Source organism: Necator americanus, chromosome II (genome assembly GCF_031761385.1).
Source record: "Necator americanus strain Aroian chromosome II, whole genome shotgun sequence".
Taxonomy (NCBI): domain Eukaryota; kingdom Metazoa; phylum Nematoda; class Chromadorea; order Rhabditida; family Ancylostomatidae; genus Necator; species Necator americanus.
Genome location: NC_087372.1, coordinates 6,257,875 through 6,275,609, shown reverse-complemented (window position 1 = coordinate 6,275,609; position 17,735 = coordinate 6,257,875). Strand labels below are relative to the sequence as shown.

Here is a 17,735-nt window from a genome sequence, read left to right as displayed (position 1 = left end):
GGCTACTGCTCGCTCCCAAGAAGAGCATGACCTTTTTTTGACCTCTCTGGAGGCACTCTCTCCACCGATAGATGAAATTCTACTGCTCCCATTTGTGGAGAAAATTGTAAATCTCATCTTATCCTTTTTTAATTTTAAATTTAATTAACTGTGTAACTTAATTTGATCAATATTTCATAGAAACTTCAGCTGGCATTTATCAACTCGGTTTTAGCTTTTTTTTTCCTTTTTTTTTCTTCTTCTTCTTTTTTTTTCTTTTTGTTTTTTTTTTCTTCAAATTTACGATAGCTTACTCGAAATTGCATGACGTCATACGTGTTTCCACTTAATTCGAGAACTTTACGTAAAGTGTACGCAAGTTCTTGTGGATTTGATCTCTCTGCAATATGCTCGGCCACGCTCACTATCGACGCGCGTCAAAAGACGTGTCGAATGATTTATTCATTTCAAGTGGTGCTTCGGATCCTCCACGCATTGTCAATAAAAGCAAGGACGACATGATTTTTGACACCGCCCTGTACATACTTCTCGGCATTTTATTTGCTTTTCACACCTTCTTCTCCGGATCGATCTTTTTGTTTTTGTTCGCAAATAAATAAGCTAGAATAAAAAAACTTTTAAAATCTCTATTCAGAACAGCAACAGAAATTCATCGGAAGAATTAACTATTTATTTGCTTCATTCAGGAAAAGAGCAACAATAGCAAAAAAAGCCAAGTGCTTCGGAGATCAAATCTTTACATTACTCCCTTCCACGCCATGAAAGAAATTTGAATATGACTCGAAAATATTACTAAAATAGCAGATTAACCTTTAGTTTTTTCAGTGATGTACTACAATTTATATCATATTATAAATTATAACTATACTAATTATATCATGTTCTACAATGAATGAATTATATTACACAAATTATATTATAGATAATCATATCATTATTATTATTGTCATACTAACTTTACCTTTAATATGATAATAATAATAATAATAATAATAATAATAATAATATAATTATCTATAATATAATTTGTAAGCGTGGGTGTAGCGCAAGTATAATTTGTAATTTATAATTTATAATATAATAGTGACTTAGAATTTTATAATATTTTTAGAAAAGATCAAAAAATCTGTAACTGATCCTTTTGTGGATCCATTGAAGAAGTAGCGGATTTTTCGGACATGACTGGGACTATTAGTAATTTTATACGAGTTCTACTATTCAGAAATATTTTTAAAGATCAAGTCCCCTAGGGCTAAAATTTTTTAAAATCCATGTTGAAGATGGATCTGCTCGCAAAAAAAAAGAACTTGAATTTTCTAAAATTTTCCGAATATGTCAGTAAAATGTCGGTCGAAACATCGTTTTTTGTGTCGATTACAAACCAATCAAATCCACTCGGAACGTTTTCTGAAAGCTCTAAGCTTGTTATTGTGACAGATGTCGCGTTGCATTTATGATAGATGACGACTGCAACGGAATGAGCCGCTTTTGACGACGCCACGGTAACCCAGGCATACGTATGCAGATTGAATCCACGCGTTTCATACGCTCTCAGGACTGTATTTTCCAGCTAACGCCTATTACTACTAAATTAAGTTCTATTTTATTTATTTATTTATTTATTTATTTATTTATTTATTTATTTATTTACAATTAAATTCTATTTCATTTATTTATTTATTTATTTATTATTTTATAGGCTTATATTTATATTTTTATATTTTTGTTCTATCTACTTCTATTTCTTCTCTTTTTCGATTTCATAATTTTTATATTATATATATATTTTTTACTCACACAATTTCATTGTTTCTTAATTACATATTAATGATCGTCCGTCGATATTACAATTTCCTGAAAGCAGAAGCAGGAGACTGAGACTCAAAGAGCAAGTCAACAACAGATTTGGGGTCAGTAAAAGAATTGAGCCATTTTCGCTTCGGAGAATGCACATAAGAACCCGGAGCAAGTGGTTTTGCCGCCATTTGAAAAGGATCCGAAAATAATAGAGAAATTTGTAGGCATACAAAAAAGAAACGAAATTTAACGGTTGAGGAACTGTTTTCCAACCAAGAGCCTCATGCTGACGGCAAGTGGCTGAAACGGCATCGAGTCCCGATCCCTCATCCACCCTATTACCCAGATCTTGCCCGATCAGCACGCTACCACTTGTTTCACGTCCTTAAACATTCTTTGGAGCAAGAAACAGTTCAAGTTTTTCCTCAAACTGTTGAGTTCTTTCTTGAGTCTCAGTCTCCTCCAGCTTCTGGTCCTAGGGAATTTTAAGCCTCCTTCACTCATCACTAATTAACAGGGATCCGGAAATAATAGAGAAATTTGTAAGAATACAAAAAAGAATGCAAAAATGCAGCTAACTAATAAACCAGTGCCCAAATTCGAAAAACTGTTATGCGAGTAAAACCCTCTAATTTATCGGTTTTATAAATAAAAATCAATCGTTAAAATAAATAAATGAATGAGGTAAATGGGTTCAACACCTAAAATGAGTAAATGAGTAAACAACACTACTTTTTCCCACGGTAGGCTTGATTATAAGAGTGCCCACAGGATATGGGGCATAGAAACTCTATGGTTAATAGACTGTCCATCCAGCTGAGACGCATAAAGGGGTTTTCTTTCCAGACTTCATAAATGCATCGTTTTAGGATCAGCTAACAAGGTGCGCTCTTCCATTGACAAGAGTCATGGCAAAATGAAGAAGCAATGGGAATTGGGCGTAATACAAAATCGCCCTTAAAGGCACCATATCACAAAACATTAGCGATGTTGAGATCTCCGTGATATGCAGCATGAAGTTCAGGTTCATGATTAGGAATACGAGCGTGGCCACCTCCTAAATCCCATTAATCGTTTCGTAAAATGGCGTGGGAAACGGTTTCACTTCCTACGAGGCACATCAGAACGCGCCACCTTCGCATCCGCGTCGCGTCAACGAGCGAGCGGTTGAGAATCAATAAGGTCTCCTCATCATCCTATCCAAGTAAAACCAATGAATAAGCTGCTGAGGGGACAGAGCATGCATGCAAGGGTGGCGCGTTTCCTCGCATATCGTAGGAACAAATTCTTCGTTTTCCACGCCGTTTTTCAGGATAACTAGAACGAATTGGCCGTGTTTGCGCTCATACTCGTAATATACATCCAGAGATCCATATTGTCCCAGAGAGACTCGAACATCGTTCATTTCGTGATATGTTGCCTTAAACGTCATAAAAATTTTGCGACGAACTGAATACACTGCATTATCGATTGATGACACATCTGACAAAGACCATTGCCCGGTCATACATATATGTACACAAGTTGTGCTGGAATGGATAAGTTGGGAGAAATCAGACCAGTCCCGGATCCTGGGTTCTGGCATCCGGAGCGGTTAAATCACTGCGGGTTACTGGTATCTTCCAGGATACAATTAACAATGAGGACAGTTACAGGAACTATTCTAGGTTTTGCGAAAGGTCAAGAAACCTATGTATCTCTTATTAGGTTCACGGTCTCACAATCGACATTTCTTCTGGATTTTTCCATTCCACACGCCAGTCTCATCTTGCAGTTAATCTCTATCGATTCCCGGAGAATGGCCACCATTCCACGACTACCAAGTGGGCAATAAACTTGGGAAGAACAAGAAGATGTTAGTGCGTAGGATTTCAAGAGGAGTTGCCTTCTCTTGTTTTATTTGGAGCTTGTAAAACAGTGTTACGTCCAGAATTAGTCACCGTTTCCAGTTTCCGATACATACGGTATAATTTCTAGCGGGGGGAGCGAAGTGAGAGAGGTGTTCCTGGCTGGATTTCTCCTCTCCCGGACGGTCTACGTTTAAAATTCACGTCTCTCTTGGGAATACACCGAATATACCCTAATTGCGCACTTATTGAATATTCATACTTTTTTTTACATTATTTTATGTATTTTAATTATTTTTATTATATTTCATATTCATATCCCATTCGTGTTTTCATATATTATTTTATATTTCATATTTTGAGTTATTTTATTATGTTTTGTTTTTATTTTTTAGTTGATCTTTTGCATTTCATTATAATGTTTTTATATTATCGATTTTATATTATCGATGATAATTCATATTATTATATTTTTTAAAGTGTAATCTGTAACTGCAGTCTTTCCTGGGATCGCCAACCTATTAATAGCTTCCTCGTCGGCTATTAGCGTCAAGCTAATTCATCTACGCGTTGTTCATGTCACTCAAATCCACCGAGTCCGACAATATTTTCACATCCCATACGTCCACACATCTACACATCCGTATATACAACTTGACTGAATAGACGGTGGTTTCGCTCGCTCGTGTCACGAAGTGCTCCTTACCTCATCGTGTTTTCTTTTTTCTCCCCACAAACCTCAAATACGCAACCAGTTTTCTCAGTGTTCCCAATGCATGATTTTTCGTTGACGTTTCAGTAATTCCCGCATTTTTCGTTCGTTCGTTCATTCGTTTGTGTCCGGAGGTAAGCGCCGATCGAATAACATTCCGCGTAATGCAAGCAAATAAGGAGCTAACAAGTATCGACCTTTTCGTGTCCTCTGCTACCTCTCTGCTCAACGTTTTTCAAAGCGAGTCCAGTTAGGTTGCCGCATAGATCGATGAGTAACTTCCCTAGGCCCAAGGAACTATGCAGAAACGCTTTATTTTTGGAGTTGTTCGATCGTTCCAGAAGTTTTATCCATCATTCTTAAGCAAATTTCAGCATTTCTGCACAAAAACTAAAACTTCGGCGAAATTCTAGTGAGCTCTGCTGTTTTTTGTTTCTGTTTTATGTTTTGTGGCATACCCATGGGTATTTTTAAGTAAATAAATAAACGAACAAATTAGTGCAAATTTTCTTAAGGAATTTGTTTACTTGCATGTTCCTGAAAATTCATTTATCCAGCATCCTTAAGAAAACCAGTGGAAATTTCCAGACAAAGGGGTTAGTCTGATAGGTGTGCTCCTGAATTATTTTTTTTTTCAAACTACACTCCTTTACAAAAATTTCTTGCTATTACTTTTATGCATAGTCGGAGTTGAATGTGTTCAACCGAGTGAACGTTCGTGTTCGATTGGAGCAGCTCGGAATCAAAATGGAGCACGTGTCAGACAGAGGATGAGCAGAGAGCCGCGTCTACCTAGCTGAACACATTCGACAAAAGTCGTAAAGAATGCGGGACACAGTTGTGCTCAAAATTTGGCAAATTTCCAATAAGTTTTTTTTCCTCGCAAATCACCTACGAAGATCCTGACGAGGGTTCCGCGGCATCTTCGCAGACGACCCTAAAAAGAACCAACAAATTTGGTGCTTCGTCGAATCCTCGAAGAATCTTACCGAATTCAATTTGATTTCGAAAAGAAAGCACTTTTTCACTGCACTCAAAAACGCACGCAGCACAGCTGGCCCCTAATTACTCTTCTCTAATTACTTCACAACTCTTTACACTTGAAAAGGATTCATAACTCAACCAATACCCAGCCCTGAACTTGAAAGTCCACACTATTCCGCCTTTATTTCGCTTTGTCTGGATTAGCACTACTTTTCCTCACAACACTGGTGGACCATAGGACATTTTTTGCCCATAATTTGGTTTGGGTCAGATTAACAACAATGGAGCACATAATTACAGAGGCGCCGCTTTAGGAGTCCGCGCAAAGCCGGCGCAAAAGCATAAAAAGCCGTTCCTTCTATTGAAGTTGATAGCATTCTAGACCGGTCTCGGTATAGAACTCATATTTTACGTACAGACTATCATTTACAGTAATTATATATGGTATAAAGAGCATTCCTTCGGAAACGTGCATTTGGCTAGTTCTTGTTCCCTTTCTATCATAGCTCCATCACTTTTACTGTTGTTTGTCTACTGTCACAATTCAGAACTTCCAGAACATGTTTTTCCATAGAATCACAAATAAATGGAGACGTACAGACTATCATTAAAAGTATTAAAGTAAGTACAAAAATGGAATTGAATGTTCTGCTTCCAAGAAACCGACAGGTTTTCTTCCACCGCAGAGTGATACGTCATGTCGGAAAAGAGGAAATGGAAAAAATAGAAGAACTCGTTCCTGAGAGAACAATAGAGAATAGAAGTTGAAGACTTGAAGCCTGGTGGAATCGGGTAGGCGGTTCTGTTCTAGACGGGACCCTCGCTTGTTCCAACCGGACTCTAGAGATCAGCAATGGTCCCACCATCCCATTTCGTGCGAAACCGCTTACGTAGCTACACCACGTTCTGGGACAGTTTTGACTTCACTGTACTGTATTTTGTTATTTCTATGGCCAGACCCCTAACAAGTTTCGGGGAACCCTGAAGCAAAAGAAAAAATTGTGGTGGAACCTCTTGAATGTGTAGATGTTAAAGTTGGAAAATTATTCAAGTAACTTCTTTGCTTCTTGGAGTTCTTTATCACTTAAAAGAGAATGTGTTCGAAAGGAAGTGAAGTAAATGAGAAATGCGTCTTTGTTCACGAGAAATAGTACTGTTTTACAATCTTCAAGTCCTCTTTTCTTGAAGTTCTCAGCATGGTGAACTGGATTTGTGCTTTCTTGTACTCTTTTTCTAACGTCAGAACACAAAAATAAAGTCCCACCATAATCGTTTAGGGTAAACATTAGAGCATAGAAACGTTTTAGCGCGTTTAATAAAATTTTACCGTAATCATACCGACTTTACCATAATTACCACCATAATTCTTCCATGATTTATTGCTCCAGCATGTGATCGGTGACCCATTCACACACTGTGCCGTCACCACTGTGGGGAATTGTCTTCGTCCAGCAAATTTTTTTCAACTTTATCGCGTGAACAATCCATAATTTTCTTCGATTTTTACAACATTCGAAGCACGCACGCAACCTTCTGCACTTGTTCAAATTATTTCAAATGTCGTTGAGAATTTTCATCACCTGGGAACTCTTTTCAACTCTTTCGCTTGAATAATCTATTATTTTCTTTTATTTCCAACGAATTTACTCGGAAGTATCACACAACTTTCTGCTCCTGTTCAAGCCATTTCAAATAGTTTTTTCTTTACTGTTGTTTACTAGTGATTTGTGTAGTTTTTGTGTTGTTTTCTCCCATATAATATTTGAGTCTGGTTCATTTCCACCCTATTTTCTTGTCGGAATTCTCTTAGTGAGGGGATAAGCGGCTTTTGCCAAATTTCTGGCTCCACCAGATCCAGATGTCGATAAAAAGCGCTCCCGCTTCGGGTGTTGGCCGAACATTTCGGCGCAAACGCACTCGTCGGTCGCGTACGCGTGTTTTCGCCCCATTCTGACTCACGTGGCCTGATGACTAATTGATGTTTTTTTTTTAAAATTCTGTTATCATCTCCACTATTATATCTCTAGGAGATTACCTAATTCGTGTTACGTTTTAAGCGTATGTCTCCGTGTCGTTGGGGGATTTTCTATGTCATTTTTGATAGATTTTGTCAAGAGATGTGTTTCCGCTCTTTTTTCTTCGCTCATTCCTTTCGAATGCATTATATAAGCCATTGCCTCATTTCAGACCTGCCCTCGACTTGGACGGGTTATATTTTTGATAACCTTGTCGAAATTAGTGGGCAAAAATGGCGTGGGCCAACCAGGGAATGCAAGCACTCATTCCCGTTATAAATAGGGTCCAGGTGAGCAGCTCCTGTGGTTTTTTCTTTAAAAATTAATTTCTCCATTGGTTTTAGTTGAATTGACTCCTTTTGACGGCTATTGATTTGATCGATTTTGTTCCAGGATGCGTTTTCACAACTAGGTACCACTGTAAATTTCGAACTGCCTCAAATTGCTGTAGTTGGCGGACAGAGTGCTGGAAAATCATCGGTGTTGGAAAATTTCGTTGGAAGGTGGGTTGCTATCATTTTCAATTCCTTCTTTGCTCTATTTTTTTGAATTAAAAAAATAGGCTGAGCTTTCCGTAATCCTAGCAGTGTCCTCGTTGTTCGCAACTTAGACGGAGATTCAGTTGAAACCGATATTGTCTAACGCCTAACAACGCTCGGGCATAGCCATATGTATCTTTCATCGATTTTGGCGATATTTGATGTCATCCCTTCTAATTTTGCGTGTTGCCCTTTTTCGAAACATGCATATTGGAATAGGATTTGATTTTTTAGATCGATCTATAGTAATCAGGTTATATATCATTTGAGATGATGACTTTTTTCAGAGATTTCCTACCTCGCGGATCCGGTATTGTTACTCGCCGTCCGCTTATTCTCCAATTAATTCAAGATAGAAATGGTAAGTTCGATTTCTGGTTTCTATTCTTAGAATATCTCTCATTTAAGTGTGTATCTTGTTTTTGTTTTGTTTTTCTTATCCTAAGTTTTTCACATTTTCTAGAGTATGCCGAATTCTTGCACAAAAAAGGACATTATTTTACGGATTTTGATGCCGTTCGCAAAGAAATTGAAGATGAAACAGATCGAGTTACTGGTCTTAATAAAGGAATATCACCACATCCAATCAACTTGCGAGTTTTCAGTCCTAATGGTAAGTGTTACTCGCTTAGAACTTAATTAAAATTAAAGTAAATTAAAACTCATAACTTCCATTTTCATATGTTAATGTTATTTCCTTGGAAATATCACCGTCTTTAATCGTTTGAACGTTTTTGCTCTCCTGTTACACATATGCTATTGTTTATAAAGTACAATAGTCATTTTTTAGTGCTGAACCTCACCCTTATCGATCTCCCCGGCCTAACGAAAGTACCAGTTGGCGATCAGCCTCCCGATATCGAACATCAGATTCGAGATATGATATTGACGTTCATAAACAGAGAAACGTGCTTGATCCTGGCAGTAACACCTGCTAATAGTGATCTGGCCACATCTGATGCTTTGAAACTAGCGAAGGTAATCTTGTTTGCCTAATTTTCGCTAGCTCTTTCTAAAGGAAAACTTCCAGGAAGTAGATCCACAAGGCCTGCGGACAATCGGAGTGCTGACAAAATTAGATCTAATGGATGAAGGCACTGATGCACGTGATATTCTCGAGAATCGTTTGTTCCCTCTTAGGAGAGGTAACCGTTTACTTCATCCTAACGTAATCTTTTAATATGCTTTTCAATTCTATTAGGAGGGCAAGAACGATGAAATTATCAAAACAACATGAGTGACATGAGTTTTGTGAGAGTAACGACATACGTTTATTAGCTTCGTTTGGGCGTGTTTACATGTTTTCAATATTCATTCTTTTTTCAATCGTAATCTATGGATTGTTATGGAGAGAGAGTCAATGTAGAGGAACAAAAAAAAGCTACGGGAAACATTTCTGTGAGCGCAATTTGTAGGTGTTTGGCACATGTGAATGATAGTAAAAGAAGTTCTTATTTTGCGATTTGTAAGGAAAGTAGCGGTCATATTCTGTCTTGCGTATCTTTTCAGGGTATGTTGGAGTGGTTAACCGCGGTCAGAAGGATATTGTTGGAAAGAAAGATATCCGTTCCGCATTAGATGCCGAAAGGAAGTTCTTCATGGCACACCCTGCCTACAGGTGAATTCTAATTCATTTTCTTTATTTGCTTTCGCTCAGTGTTTGTGTTCCTTTTTATTTTCGTTGAGTCTGAATTAACGATTTGCTTGAAATTTCATGTTTGGTTATATCATGTGATGACCGTATGATCAATCATTCTTTAGACATATGGCTGATCGATTGGGTACTCAGTATCTTCAGCACACACTCAATCAGCAGTTAACCAATCATATCAGGTACGAAGGGCGTCTGAATTTTACTGACATTTATTGTTATTTAAAATTGTAGGGATACTCTACCAACACTTCGTGACAGCCTTCAGAAGAAGCTTTTTGCATTAGAAAAAGATGTTGCTGAGTATAAGAACTTCCAACCGAATGATCCAGGACGAAAAACTAAAGCATTACTCCAGTAAGAATCGAATGCAGTATTGCTCAATTATTACTTACACTAGTATCGAGATGCATACAAAATTCCAGAATGGTGCAACAATTCACCGTAGACATTGAGAGGTCCATTGAAGGATCTTCAGCTAAACTTGTCTCGACAAACGAATTAAGTGGTGGTGCAAGAATCAACAGGTTGTGCCCTTAAATTTAAAAAGGAACCGTAACAAATAATACTATATTTTGTTTTCTTCAAATATCTTTCTTTTTCAGACTCTTCCATGAACGTTTTCCGTTTGAAATTGTCAAAATGGAAATTGATGAGAAGGAAATGCGAAAGGAGATCCAGTTTGCAATCCGTAATATCCATGGTATTAGGTGTGTTCATGTTTCTCTTTTTTTCTTTGCTTTTTCTCCTTGTATTCACGGCGCAAAGAATTTCATAATGAAGTTGATGAAGCAAGTATCAGTTGTTATTATATATTTTTAAACAAAGTTTTTTTTTCCTTGCATTTGTTAACATGACATTTAAGAATGATTTGGTGGGTCTTACACAACTTCTTCTTTTTCGAAAAGAAAGGACTAGTGGTTTATTTCAAATTTGAAGCAGTTTTATTCTTGTTTTGTGACTAAATATTATATTTATAGTTTTTTATCCATTAACCTTTATAACTCTTGTTGCCTATTGCCTTTTCGAACTCGACCATACATTTTCTTGAACTCTTCTTTTATTTAAGATACATACTTCAGGGTGGGGTTGTTCACACCTGACATGGCTTTCGAAGCAATCGCAAAAAAACAAATCGCTCGTTTGAAGGAACCGTCGTTAAAATGCGTAGATCTTGTAGTAAATGAGCTTGCCAACGTCATTAGACAATGTGCCGAATGCGTGAGTTACTAATATACATAGCCATTTGTTTTGCCTTGATGGATCATGTACTTCTTTTTTTTACAGCTAGCACGCTACCCAAGACTACGTGATGAAATCGAGCGAATTGTTGTGACACGAGTCCGTGAGAAGGAACAATATGCAAAAAGCCAGATATCACTTATCGTCGATTATGAGCTTGCCTACATGAATACAAATCACGAGGACTTCATTGGGTTCAGCAAGTGAGTACTTTTACAGAGTTCAACATGTATGTGCTATCTTTTGTATATATATATGTTTGTATATTTATTTACTATATAGTATTTAATTTTGAAGTATTTCAAACAAAATTCCTTCTCATCTCCATTTTTAGACGTCTTCTCAACAGTTGTACAATTGTTCAGTACTTGCATCATTTTTTTAAATGGAAAAAAGTCTCCTTGTGACTAAGATTGATCCTGGTTTAGTGCTGAAGCGAAAGCATCTCAGGGACAAACAACAAAGAAGAACCTCGGCGTGCAAGTCATCCGTAAGGGGTGGTTGTCCATTAATAACATCTCATTCATCAAAGGCTCAAAAGATTGTTGGTTTGTACTGATGTCAGACAGTCTTAGCTGGTTCAAAGATGATGAGGCGAGTTATATGAATCGAATATTAAAAGATCCGAGTTTGATATTCTTGTCGTTCAGGAGAAGGAGAAGAAATACATGCTCCCATTGGATGGCATTAAGTTGCGTGACATTGAAAGCGGTTTTATGTCCCGCCAACATAAGTTCGCCCTCTTCTACCCGGATGGAAAGTAAGATGTTCGAAGATTATAAAAATCTTTTTGCTTGGCTTATTTTGACTTTGCCTAGTAACCATCGTTGCATTGGTTTTTATTTCACTTACTTGTACTGTTTCCCATTCACCAATGTCTTTTGCCTAGTCGTTTTCAGAACGTAAGTTGGCGCGCAGAATCATGGCGCAATTATGTGAATGAATGTGGTAACTGGGGTGTCAACTTTCTCTTATTTCTTTTGTCCAACGTTTGTCCTTCGATCTGAACCTTTGCTTCAATCTCCATCACACGCTAACAATAATACCAATTTTACTAATTTTTTCAGGAAGTGAGTGATTCTATATGTGTTACCTATAGAACGCTAACATATCACGTAAGCGCACGCTATAAGCGGTCGTGTCGTATAGTTGTAGTGTGACACTGACGTTATTAGCGTACGTCGCTCTTCTCCCACAACATTTGCGTCCTAGCACTGCTTGCTCCATCTCCATCCCAAAAGTCCTGAGCTAATTTCTTTCCTGATGATTGGTCTTCCCTAGTGTCCCCTCCCAAACATTTTGACCTTTTTTTTTTATCAAAGCCTGAACTACATGCTCTTTACTACTTTTTTCTGGGATACGGGAGAATAATTTTGAAAAAAAAAAGACTTAACAAATAAGGCTCCACTAGCTGCTCAATCCTCCCCACGTCCAGAGCGTAGATGGTCGATTTATTATGGCAATTAAAGGAAAGCAACATGCTCTTGCAAGAATACAAGAAATATTTCATAAATTACACAGCTTGAGAGAATAGTACACACGTAGGTTTTGGTAAAACTTGAAAAATCAAATTGAGGAACAGCAACATTTGAAAGTGAACTTTGCAGAACTTGAATTTTGTTCTATGTGCCGTTTTCATGTTTTCCATGCCCGAAAATGTTTCCAAATTAAGTTTTTATGGAATTTACATTTGCCCAGAAACGAAAGCGTGTTCAGTTGCGGCATTCATCTCAATACCAGTGGATGAAACATGTTTGGCATTGCCTTCCCAAAGAAAGCTTTCTTCGATAAATCCACAGCTATCTGCTTTTTCAAAGTTGCGGCCTGTTATATGGACGCTTTCAAGATGCTACCGGCTTGGACTAAATTGTTAAAAAAAATAGAAGGATGATTTTCCAAGCTTTTGAAGACCGACACATTAACGGTTGAATTTGCGTAACGGAACATTTGCGTACGCGCCGTTTCGAGCGCGTACGCAAATGCACCGCAACTAAACTTGTGATTCATATCGTTTTGACCCGACTATATCAGCGTAAGAGTAGACTGTATTATAAGCCCACCATATAACTGACGTATATAGAGCCATGAGATGTAAATCTTTTTGTTAGAGCCATGAGATGTAAATCAGTCAATATAAATAGACATGTCCATTTATATTGGCTGATTTACCACTAATTAAATCTTCTGCTATCTAAAATGAACCAACCACCTTCAATATAATTCCGGACCTTCCTTCCTTTGTGAAAAGCTCTGATATTACCTAACTAATTTTTTATCCCAAAAAGAAGGAATTAAGTGAATATCCCGCATCCAAGGAGAATTTTTACCAAGACTTTACCACATTGTTAGTGGGAGGGATGGTGCTTTCAGATTTACATTTTTCTTTTTCAATTGCATTCTCTTAGTTCTGTCCTGTGGAAATACTTTTCCTTGTGTGAAATGTGCTGTGGCATGTGCTAAGTTTGCTAATCTTCTGCACTTCCTTTTGTCAATGAGTTATATTGCTGAAGTTACTTTTGTAACTTAAGGAACATCTATAAAGACTACAAACAACTTGAGTTGGGATGTAATAACCTTGATGAAGTGGACGCTTGGAAGGCTTCATTCCTACGTGCTGGCGTGTATCCCGAAAAGCAAAAGGCACCTGACGATGAGGTGAGGATTTCAGTTACAAGTTATAGTTACTTGTTTACATCCTTCAATTTTGGTGATGTAATTCCATGTTTTTTTAGGAGGTAAAGTAATCTCGTCTTCTTTTCTGTATAGGTGGATTGCATGTTTTGTGTGAAATTTGTCATGGATTCTCTTTCACATTGCATGTACTTTCATCGCATGAATTTCTGATCTGTACCAATTTCAAATTTTCCAAGATAAGGCTGTTTTTTAGAATCAGGAGGTTGTTGAGGAGACTTCTATGGATCCACAGTTGGAACGTCAGGTGAGTCATTCATCCAAATAGTCACTGAAATGAATGTTAGTAGTAATATACTGCGTAACTAGGATTTCTTAGTGATTTGAGAATTTATTTACTTATTGGCACGAACACAATTCAAAAGTGGAACTTCCTAATAAATATATTCAGGTGGAAACAATCCGAAATCTAGTGGATTCTTACATGCGGATTATCACGAAAACAATCAAGGATCTCGTACCAAAGGCTATTATGCACCTCATTGTCTCACAGGTTTGTTTTCGCTTTCTGGTGTTTTCCTTAAGAATGCGGACTATTGAAATTTGGAGGACCACCTATGACTCCATTGACCCTTTAATAACATCTCAGTTTCTTTTTTTTTGATGATTTTCCCTTTCCCCTTTGACGTTTGTGGAAATGGCTCCTCTGTTCTCTCGGGTACCAGTGCAGAACTGATCACACGTATTTCTCCAGATCTTCGAAGTTTTTCGCTTTTAGCATATCAAGCTCATCGACGAGAACAAAACGAATTATTAGTAAGTAGAGCCAAGTTTCGGAACTGTAGTTTATGATTTAGATTGGAAATATCGATCCAAAAGGAAATTGTATGCCTTTTTCATATGCTTAATGTACGAGGAAGTCTACACAGTAGTACACCTTAAAGGCAGCATCTTACGATTTGGACGTGTTGCGGAATCCCCAACGAAAGCGTAGAGTGTGGGTAGATTAGGGAACTCAGCTTCGTTTCGCTCATTTTTTTTTCTGATCGTCGTAAAAACTACGTGGAAGATCCCGTTCTATGCGATAATTTCATTTGCAACTCGCCACTGCTATGCACGCACCGCATTCAAGTGCGAGCGGTCGAAAATTAATGACATCTTCTCTCGAGGGTGTTCAAGTGAGACACAGTGACAGATAATGAATAGGCTGCCGAAGGTGCCGAAATGTGTACATACAAGCACGTTTGTGGCGATTAAGGAACGTTGAGCGGTACCATGCTGCGTTTCGCAATGTACTACCCGAACTCTACGCTTTCGCTGTGGGTCCCACAACGCGTCAAAATCGTGATACGCTGACTTTATTTCTCAGCCTTCTAGATGCACAAACGGCCATTATGAACTACTGAGGTTTTTTTTTTCGTGAAAAAAATATTGGATTCTGGATTTTTGAGAGCTCGAATTAACAATTCATACGTTATCATCAGAAGAAAGACTTGATCTGTAAGATCTTCCTCTATAAAATGTGTAGTGTGTTGCACATTAATCAATATACTATTATGAAAGCGGTGAATATTTCGCAAAGACCAACCGAATTAAACTCACAGAAGAAATGTAGAGCATATTGGTAATGATAATAATGTACACAATCCGCTGCTCAAAAGTATTGTGAATAGAGTGATTTCAGGTCACACAATTTATGCACGACGAATTATTAGCTCATATTTATCAATGTGGAGATACGGTAAGAAATCTTTGATGGAAGCCACCGTTTTTTATTCTGTGAAAATCTTCCAGGAGACTTTGATGGAAGAATCACAACAAGAGGCTCAGAAGCGAGAAGAAATGTTGCGGATGTACCACGCATGCAAAGAAGCTCTTCGTATCATTTCCGAGGTTAACATGTCAACCCTAGGCGATGCACCGCCTCCACTTCCTCCTAGTGATTATCGGTAGGTCCGGGCATGTTTTCGAAAAAAAAAAGCTTAGAATTTTTATGCGTACTACATCTTATATGGTACATTATCTCCTCATCCAGACCCATGCCTTCGGGTCCTTCACCAATCCCTCGCCCTGCACCTGCTCCTCCTGGCGGACGCCAAGCTCCGATGCCACCACGACCAGGCGGTCCGGGCGGTCCTCCACCTATGCATAGGGGTCCTCCGGGCCCCCCGCCTGGTGCTGGAGGATATCCCCCACCATTGGTTCCAACGTAAGTATTTTGGCATACATTAATGTTTTTCTTCTCGTTCATTTTCAAATATCAACTGTCGTTTCGAAATAGGCGTCCTGGCCCCGGTGGACCTCCACCAGGAATGATGGGTCCTCCGAAGTAGAAATGGTGGGTGCTGATATTGTGCTGAGAATAGAATGCTCATTTTATATTCATCCCCAACATATCTCAGCCGTAGATGTGACGTATAGCTTCCCATTGCGGGGTTTATAGAAGCTTTGAGTTTTTTCTTTGTGATTGTGGTGGTGGTGTCAATATTGTAGATTCGATAAGGATTTTGGAATGTTGTCATTTGTGCTCTTTTTTCAGGTGTGATTTTATTTGAGTGTTAACTACAATAGTTAACGAGTTAATGAGCTATAATTAGGATAGTTCACCTTCAGTGAAAGACATATACGTACATGATGGATCTATGGATGTATGCAGGAAAAAATTATGAACATGATGTCTTGTTCGAAGACAGATATGCTAATTTCTGCTTCCACTGCTGGGGTTTTGTTTTTTGCTGCTGTTGTTGATCTTTGATATAGCTAGGTAAACAGATAATTGCTACAGAAATTGCTAAACAATCGTAATTACTACAGAACTTGACCGGTAAATCGTCCAGTTTTGAATAAACAAATAGTGCAAATTTCCAAGCCTATTTTTTCCAACATCGATATCCTTGCTTTTCCAAATTGAAACTTACTCACGATAAAATTCTTCTAAAACGATAGCCTCCCTGTGGTCAAGATGAATCGAAGTCGAGTTTGTTCTTAGCTAAATCCTTGAGTGGTTTTGCGTCATGTGCTTGTTATGGTATGAAGTAGGTTCTCTAGTTTCCTATTTTTTTTTACATTTAAACATAATCTATCGGCCTGATCGAATCTATGTGTTTGCTTTCAGACGAGTTCCCACACCTAGCAATGGGACAGCGCCCCAGATTCCAGCAAGGCCGATTGTTCCGGCGCGGCCTTTCTGAATTAGAGTGGTTATAGCTGCTAGACTCTTGTTTTGTGAGTTGTGCAAGGTTCTCTTAATTTATTGGTCTATATTTATTCCAGTGAATAGATGTGATGTGATTCCCTTTCTATGTTGTAAGTAATTGCTTTACATGCCCTCATTCAAATGTACCATACGTTCAAATCAATTCAAATCAATAATATTTGTTTGTGATTGGTATCCATCGGCGTAAATAGTTCTGAAAGTGATGGAGCATTTTTGTAGTCCATTGAGATAAGCATGCAATAAGCCGCTATAAGCCTACCGTGCTACCTGTAGCGCATTTACAATCGGAGTAGTTTCGGTTCAGTGAAAGATTGTCGTTCTCGTTTATTGTATAGTTTTGCCAAAATTGTAGAGTTATGCGTTATTTAAAGAGTTTGGTTTTGTTCAGATTTTTTTATTGATCAATATGAATAAGTTGCAGATGATTGCATTATGTCATCCGAGGAATAGAATCAAGTCTAGAATGATTTTTTTCTACCTATGAGGGAATCAACGCCCACTTCATAATAATAAGTGAGAAATCAGCGTTCTTGACACATATGAGATCTGCTCTATACAGTTTCCTCCCATGTAAAATACCAATGTCTCATTCGTATTGTTTCGGGAAAGTTAATGTATGAATACGGTACGATACCAAGATATTTGCTTCAGTTAAGCATATTCGTGAAAGAAAAAAGAACAAAGGAATTTGAAGCAGGAAGGAGCGTGAGCTTAATATGACGACACAGTGATTTTATACTCAGTGTTTTTTCAAATGAAAATTTATTTTGTAATGATAACAAGATGTTCATTAATTATTAGATAACCATGCAACGAGCAGACAACAAAACATGTATGAGAAAGAGTATACAAAGGAAAAATATGAATAGATGGAGGAGAGGAAATGACGGTGACGAAATAAAGGAAACTAAGGGCAGAGGAGATGCGAAGAAAAAAAAGAACAAGAGCAAAAAACTTGAAATTCCATCATTTCTTTATTTATATCCTTATTGAGGAAGAGATAAGCGTAAAGTTTAACGTGGTGGTGGTTTCAAGAAGGCGTTTGGTTGGTTTATCTGTCTGTTTAAAGTTTTTGAAAATTTAAATTTGATTTTTCTGCG

At 37.8% G+C, this 17,735-nt stretch overlaps 1 protein-coding gene across 1 annotated transcript; it reads left to right on the top strand.

The window, feature by feature from the left end:
- Positions 1-7,588: 7,588 nt before the first annotated feature.
- On the top strand, positions 7,589-16,609 carry RB195_016992 (uncharacterized protein; the record flags this gene model as incomplete). The annotated part of the gene is made up of 22 exons (XM_064183776.1): positions 7,589-7,645; positions 7,749-7,858; positions 8,182-8,255; positions 8,358-8,507; positions 8,685-8,872; positions 8,925-9,039; positions 9,404-9,512; positions 9,656-9,727; positions 9,780-9,902; positions 9,971-10,072; positions 10,151-10,255; positions 10,628-10,766; positions 10,833-10,990; positions 11,216-11,381; positions 11,438-11,547; positions 13,316-13,442; positions 13,675-13,725; positions 13,870-13,971; positions 15,103-15,159; positions 15,213-15,367; positions 15,454-15,627; positions 16,534-16,609. The coding sequence occupies 22 exons, from the start codon at positions 7,589-7,591 to the stop codon at positions 16,607-16,609; spliced, it is 2,520 nt and encodes an 839-aa protein (XP_064039657.1).
- Between the last annotated feature and the right edge of the window lie 1,126 nt (positions 16,610-17,735).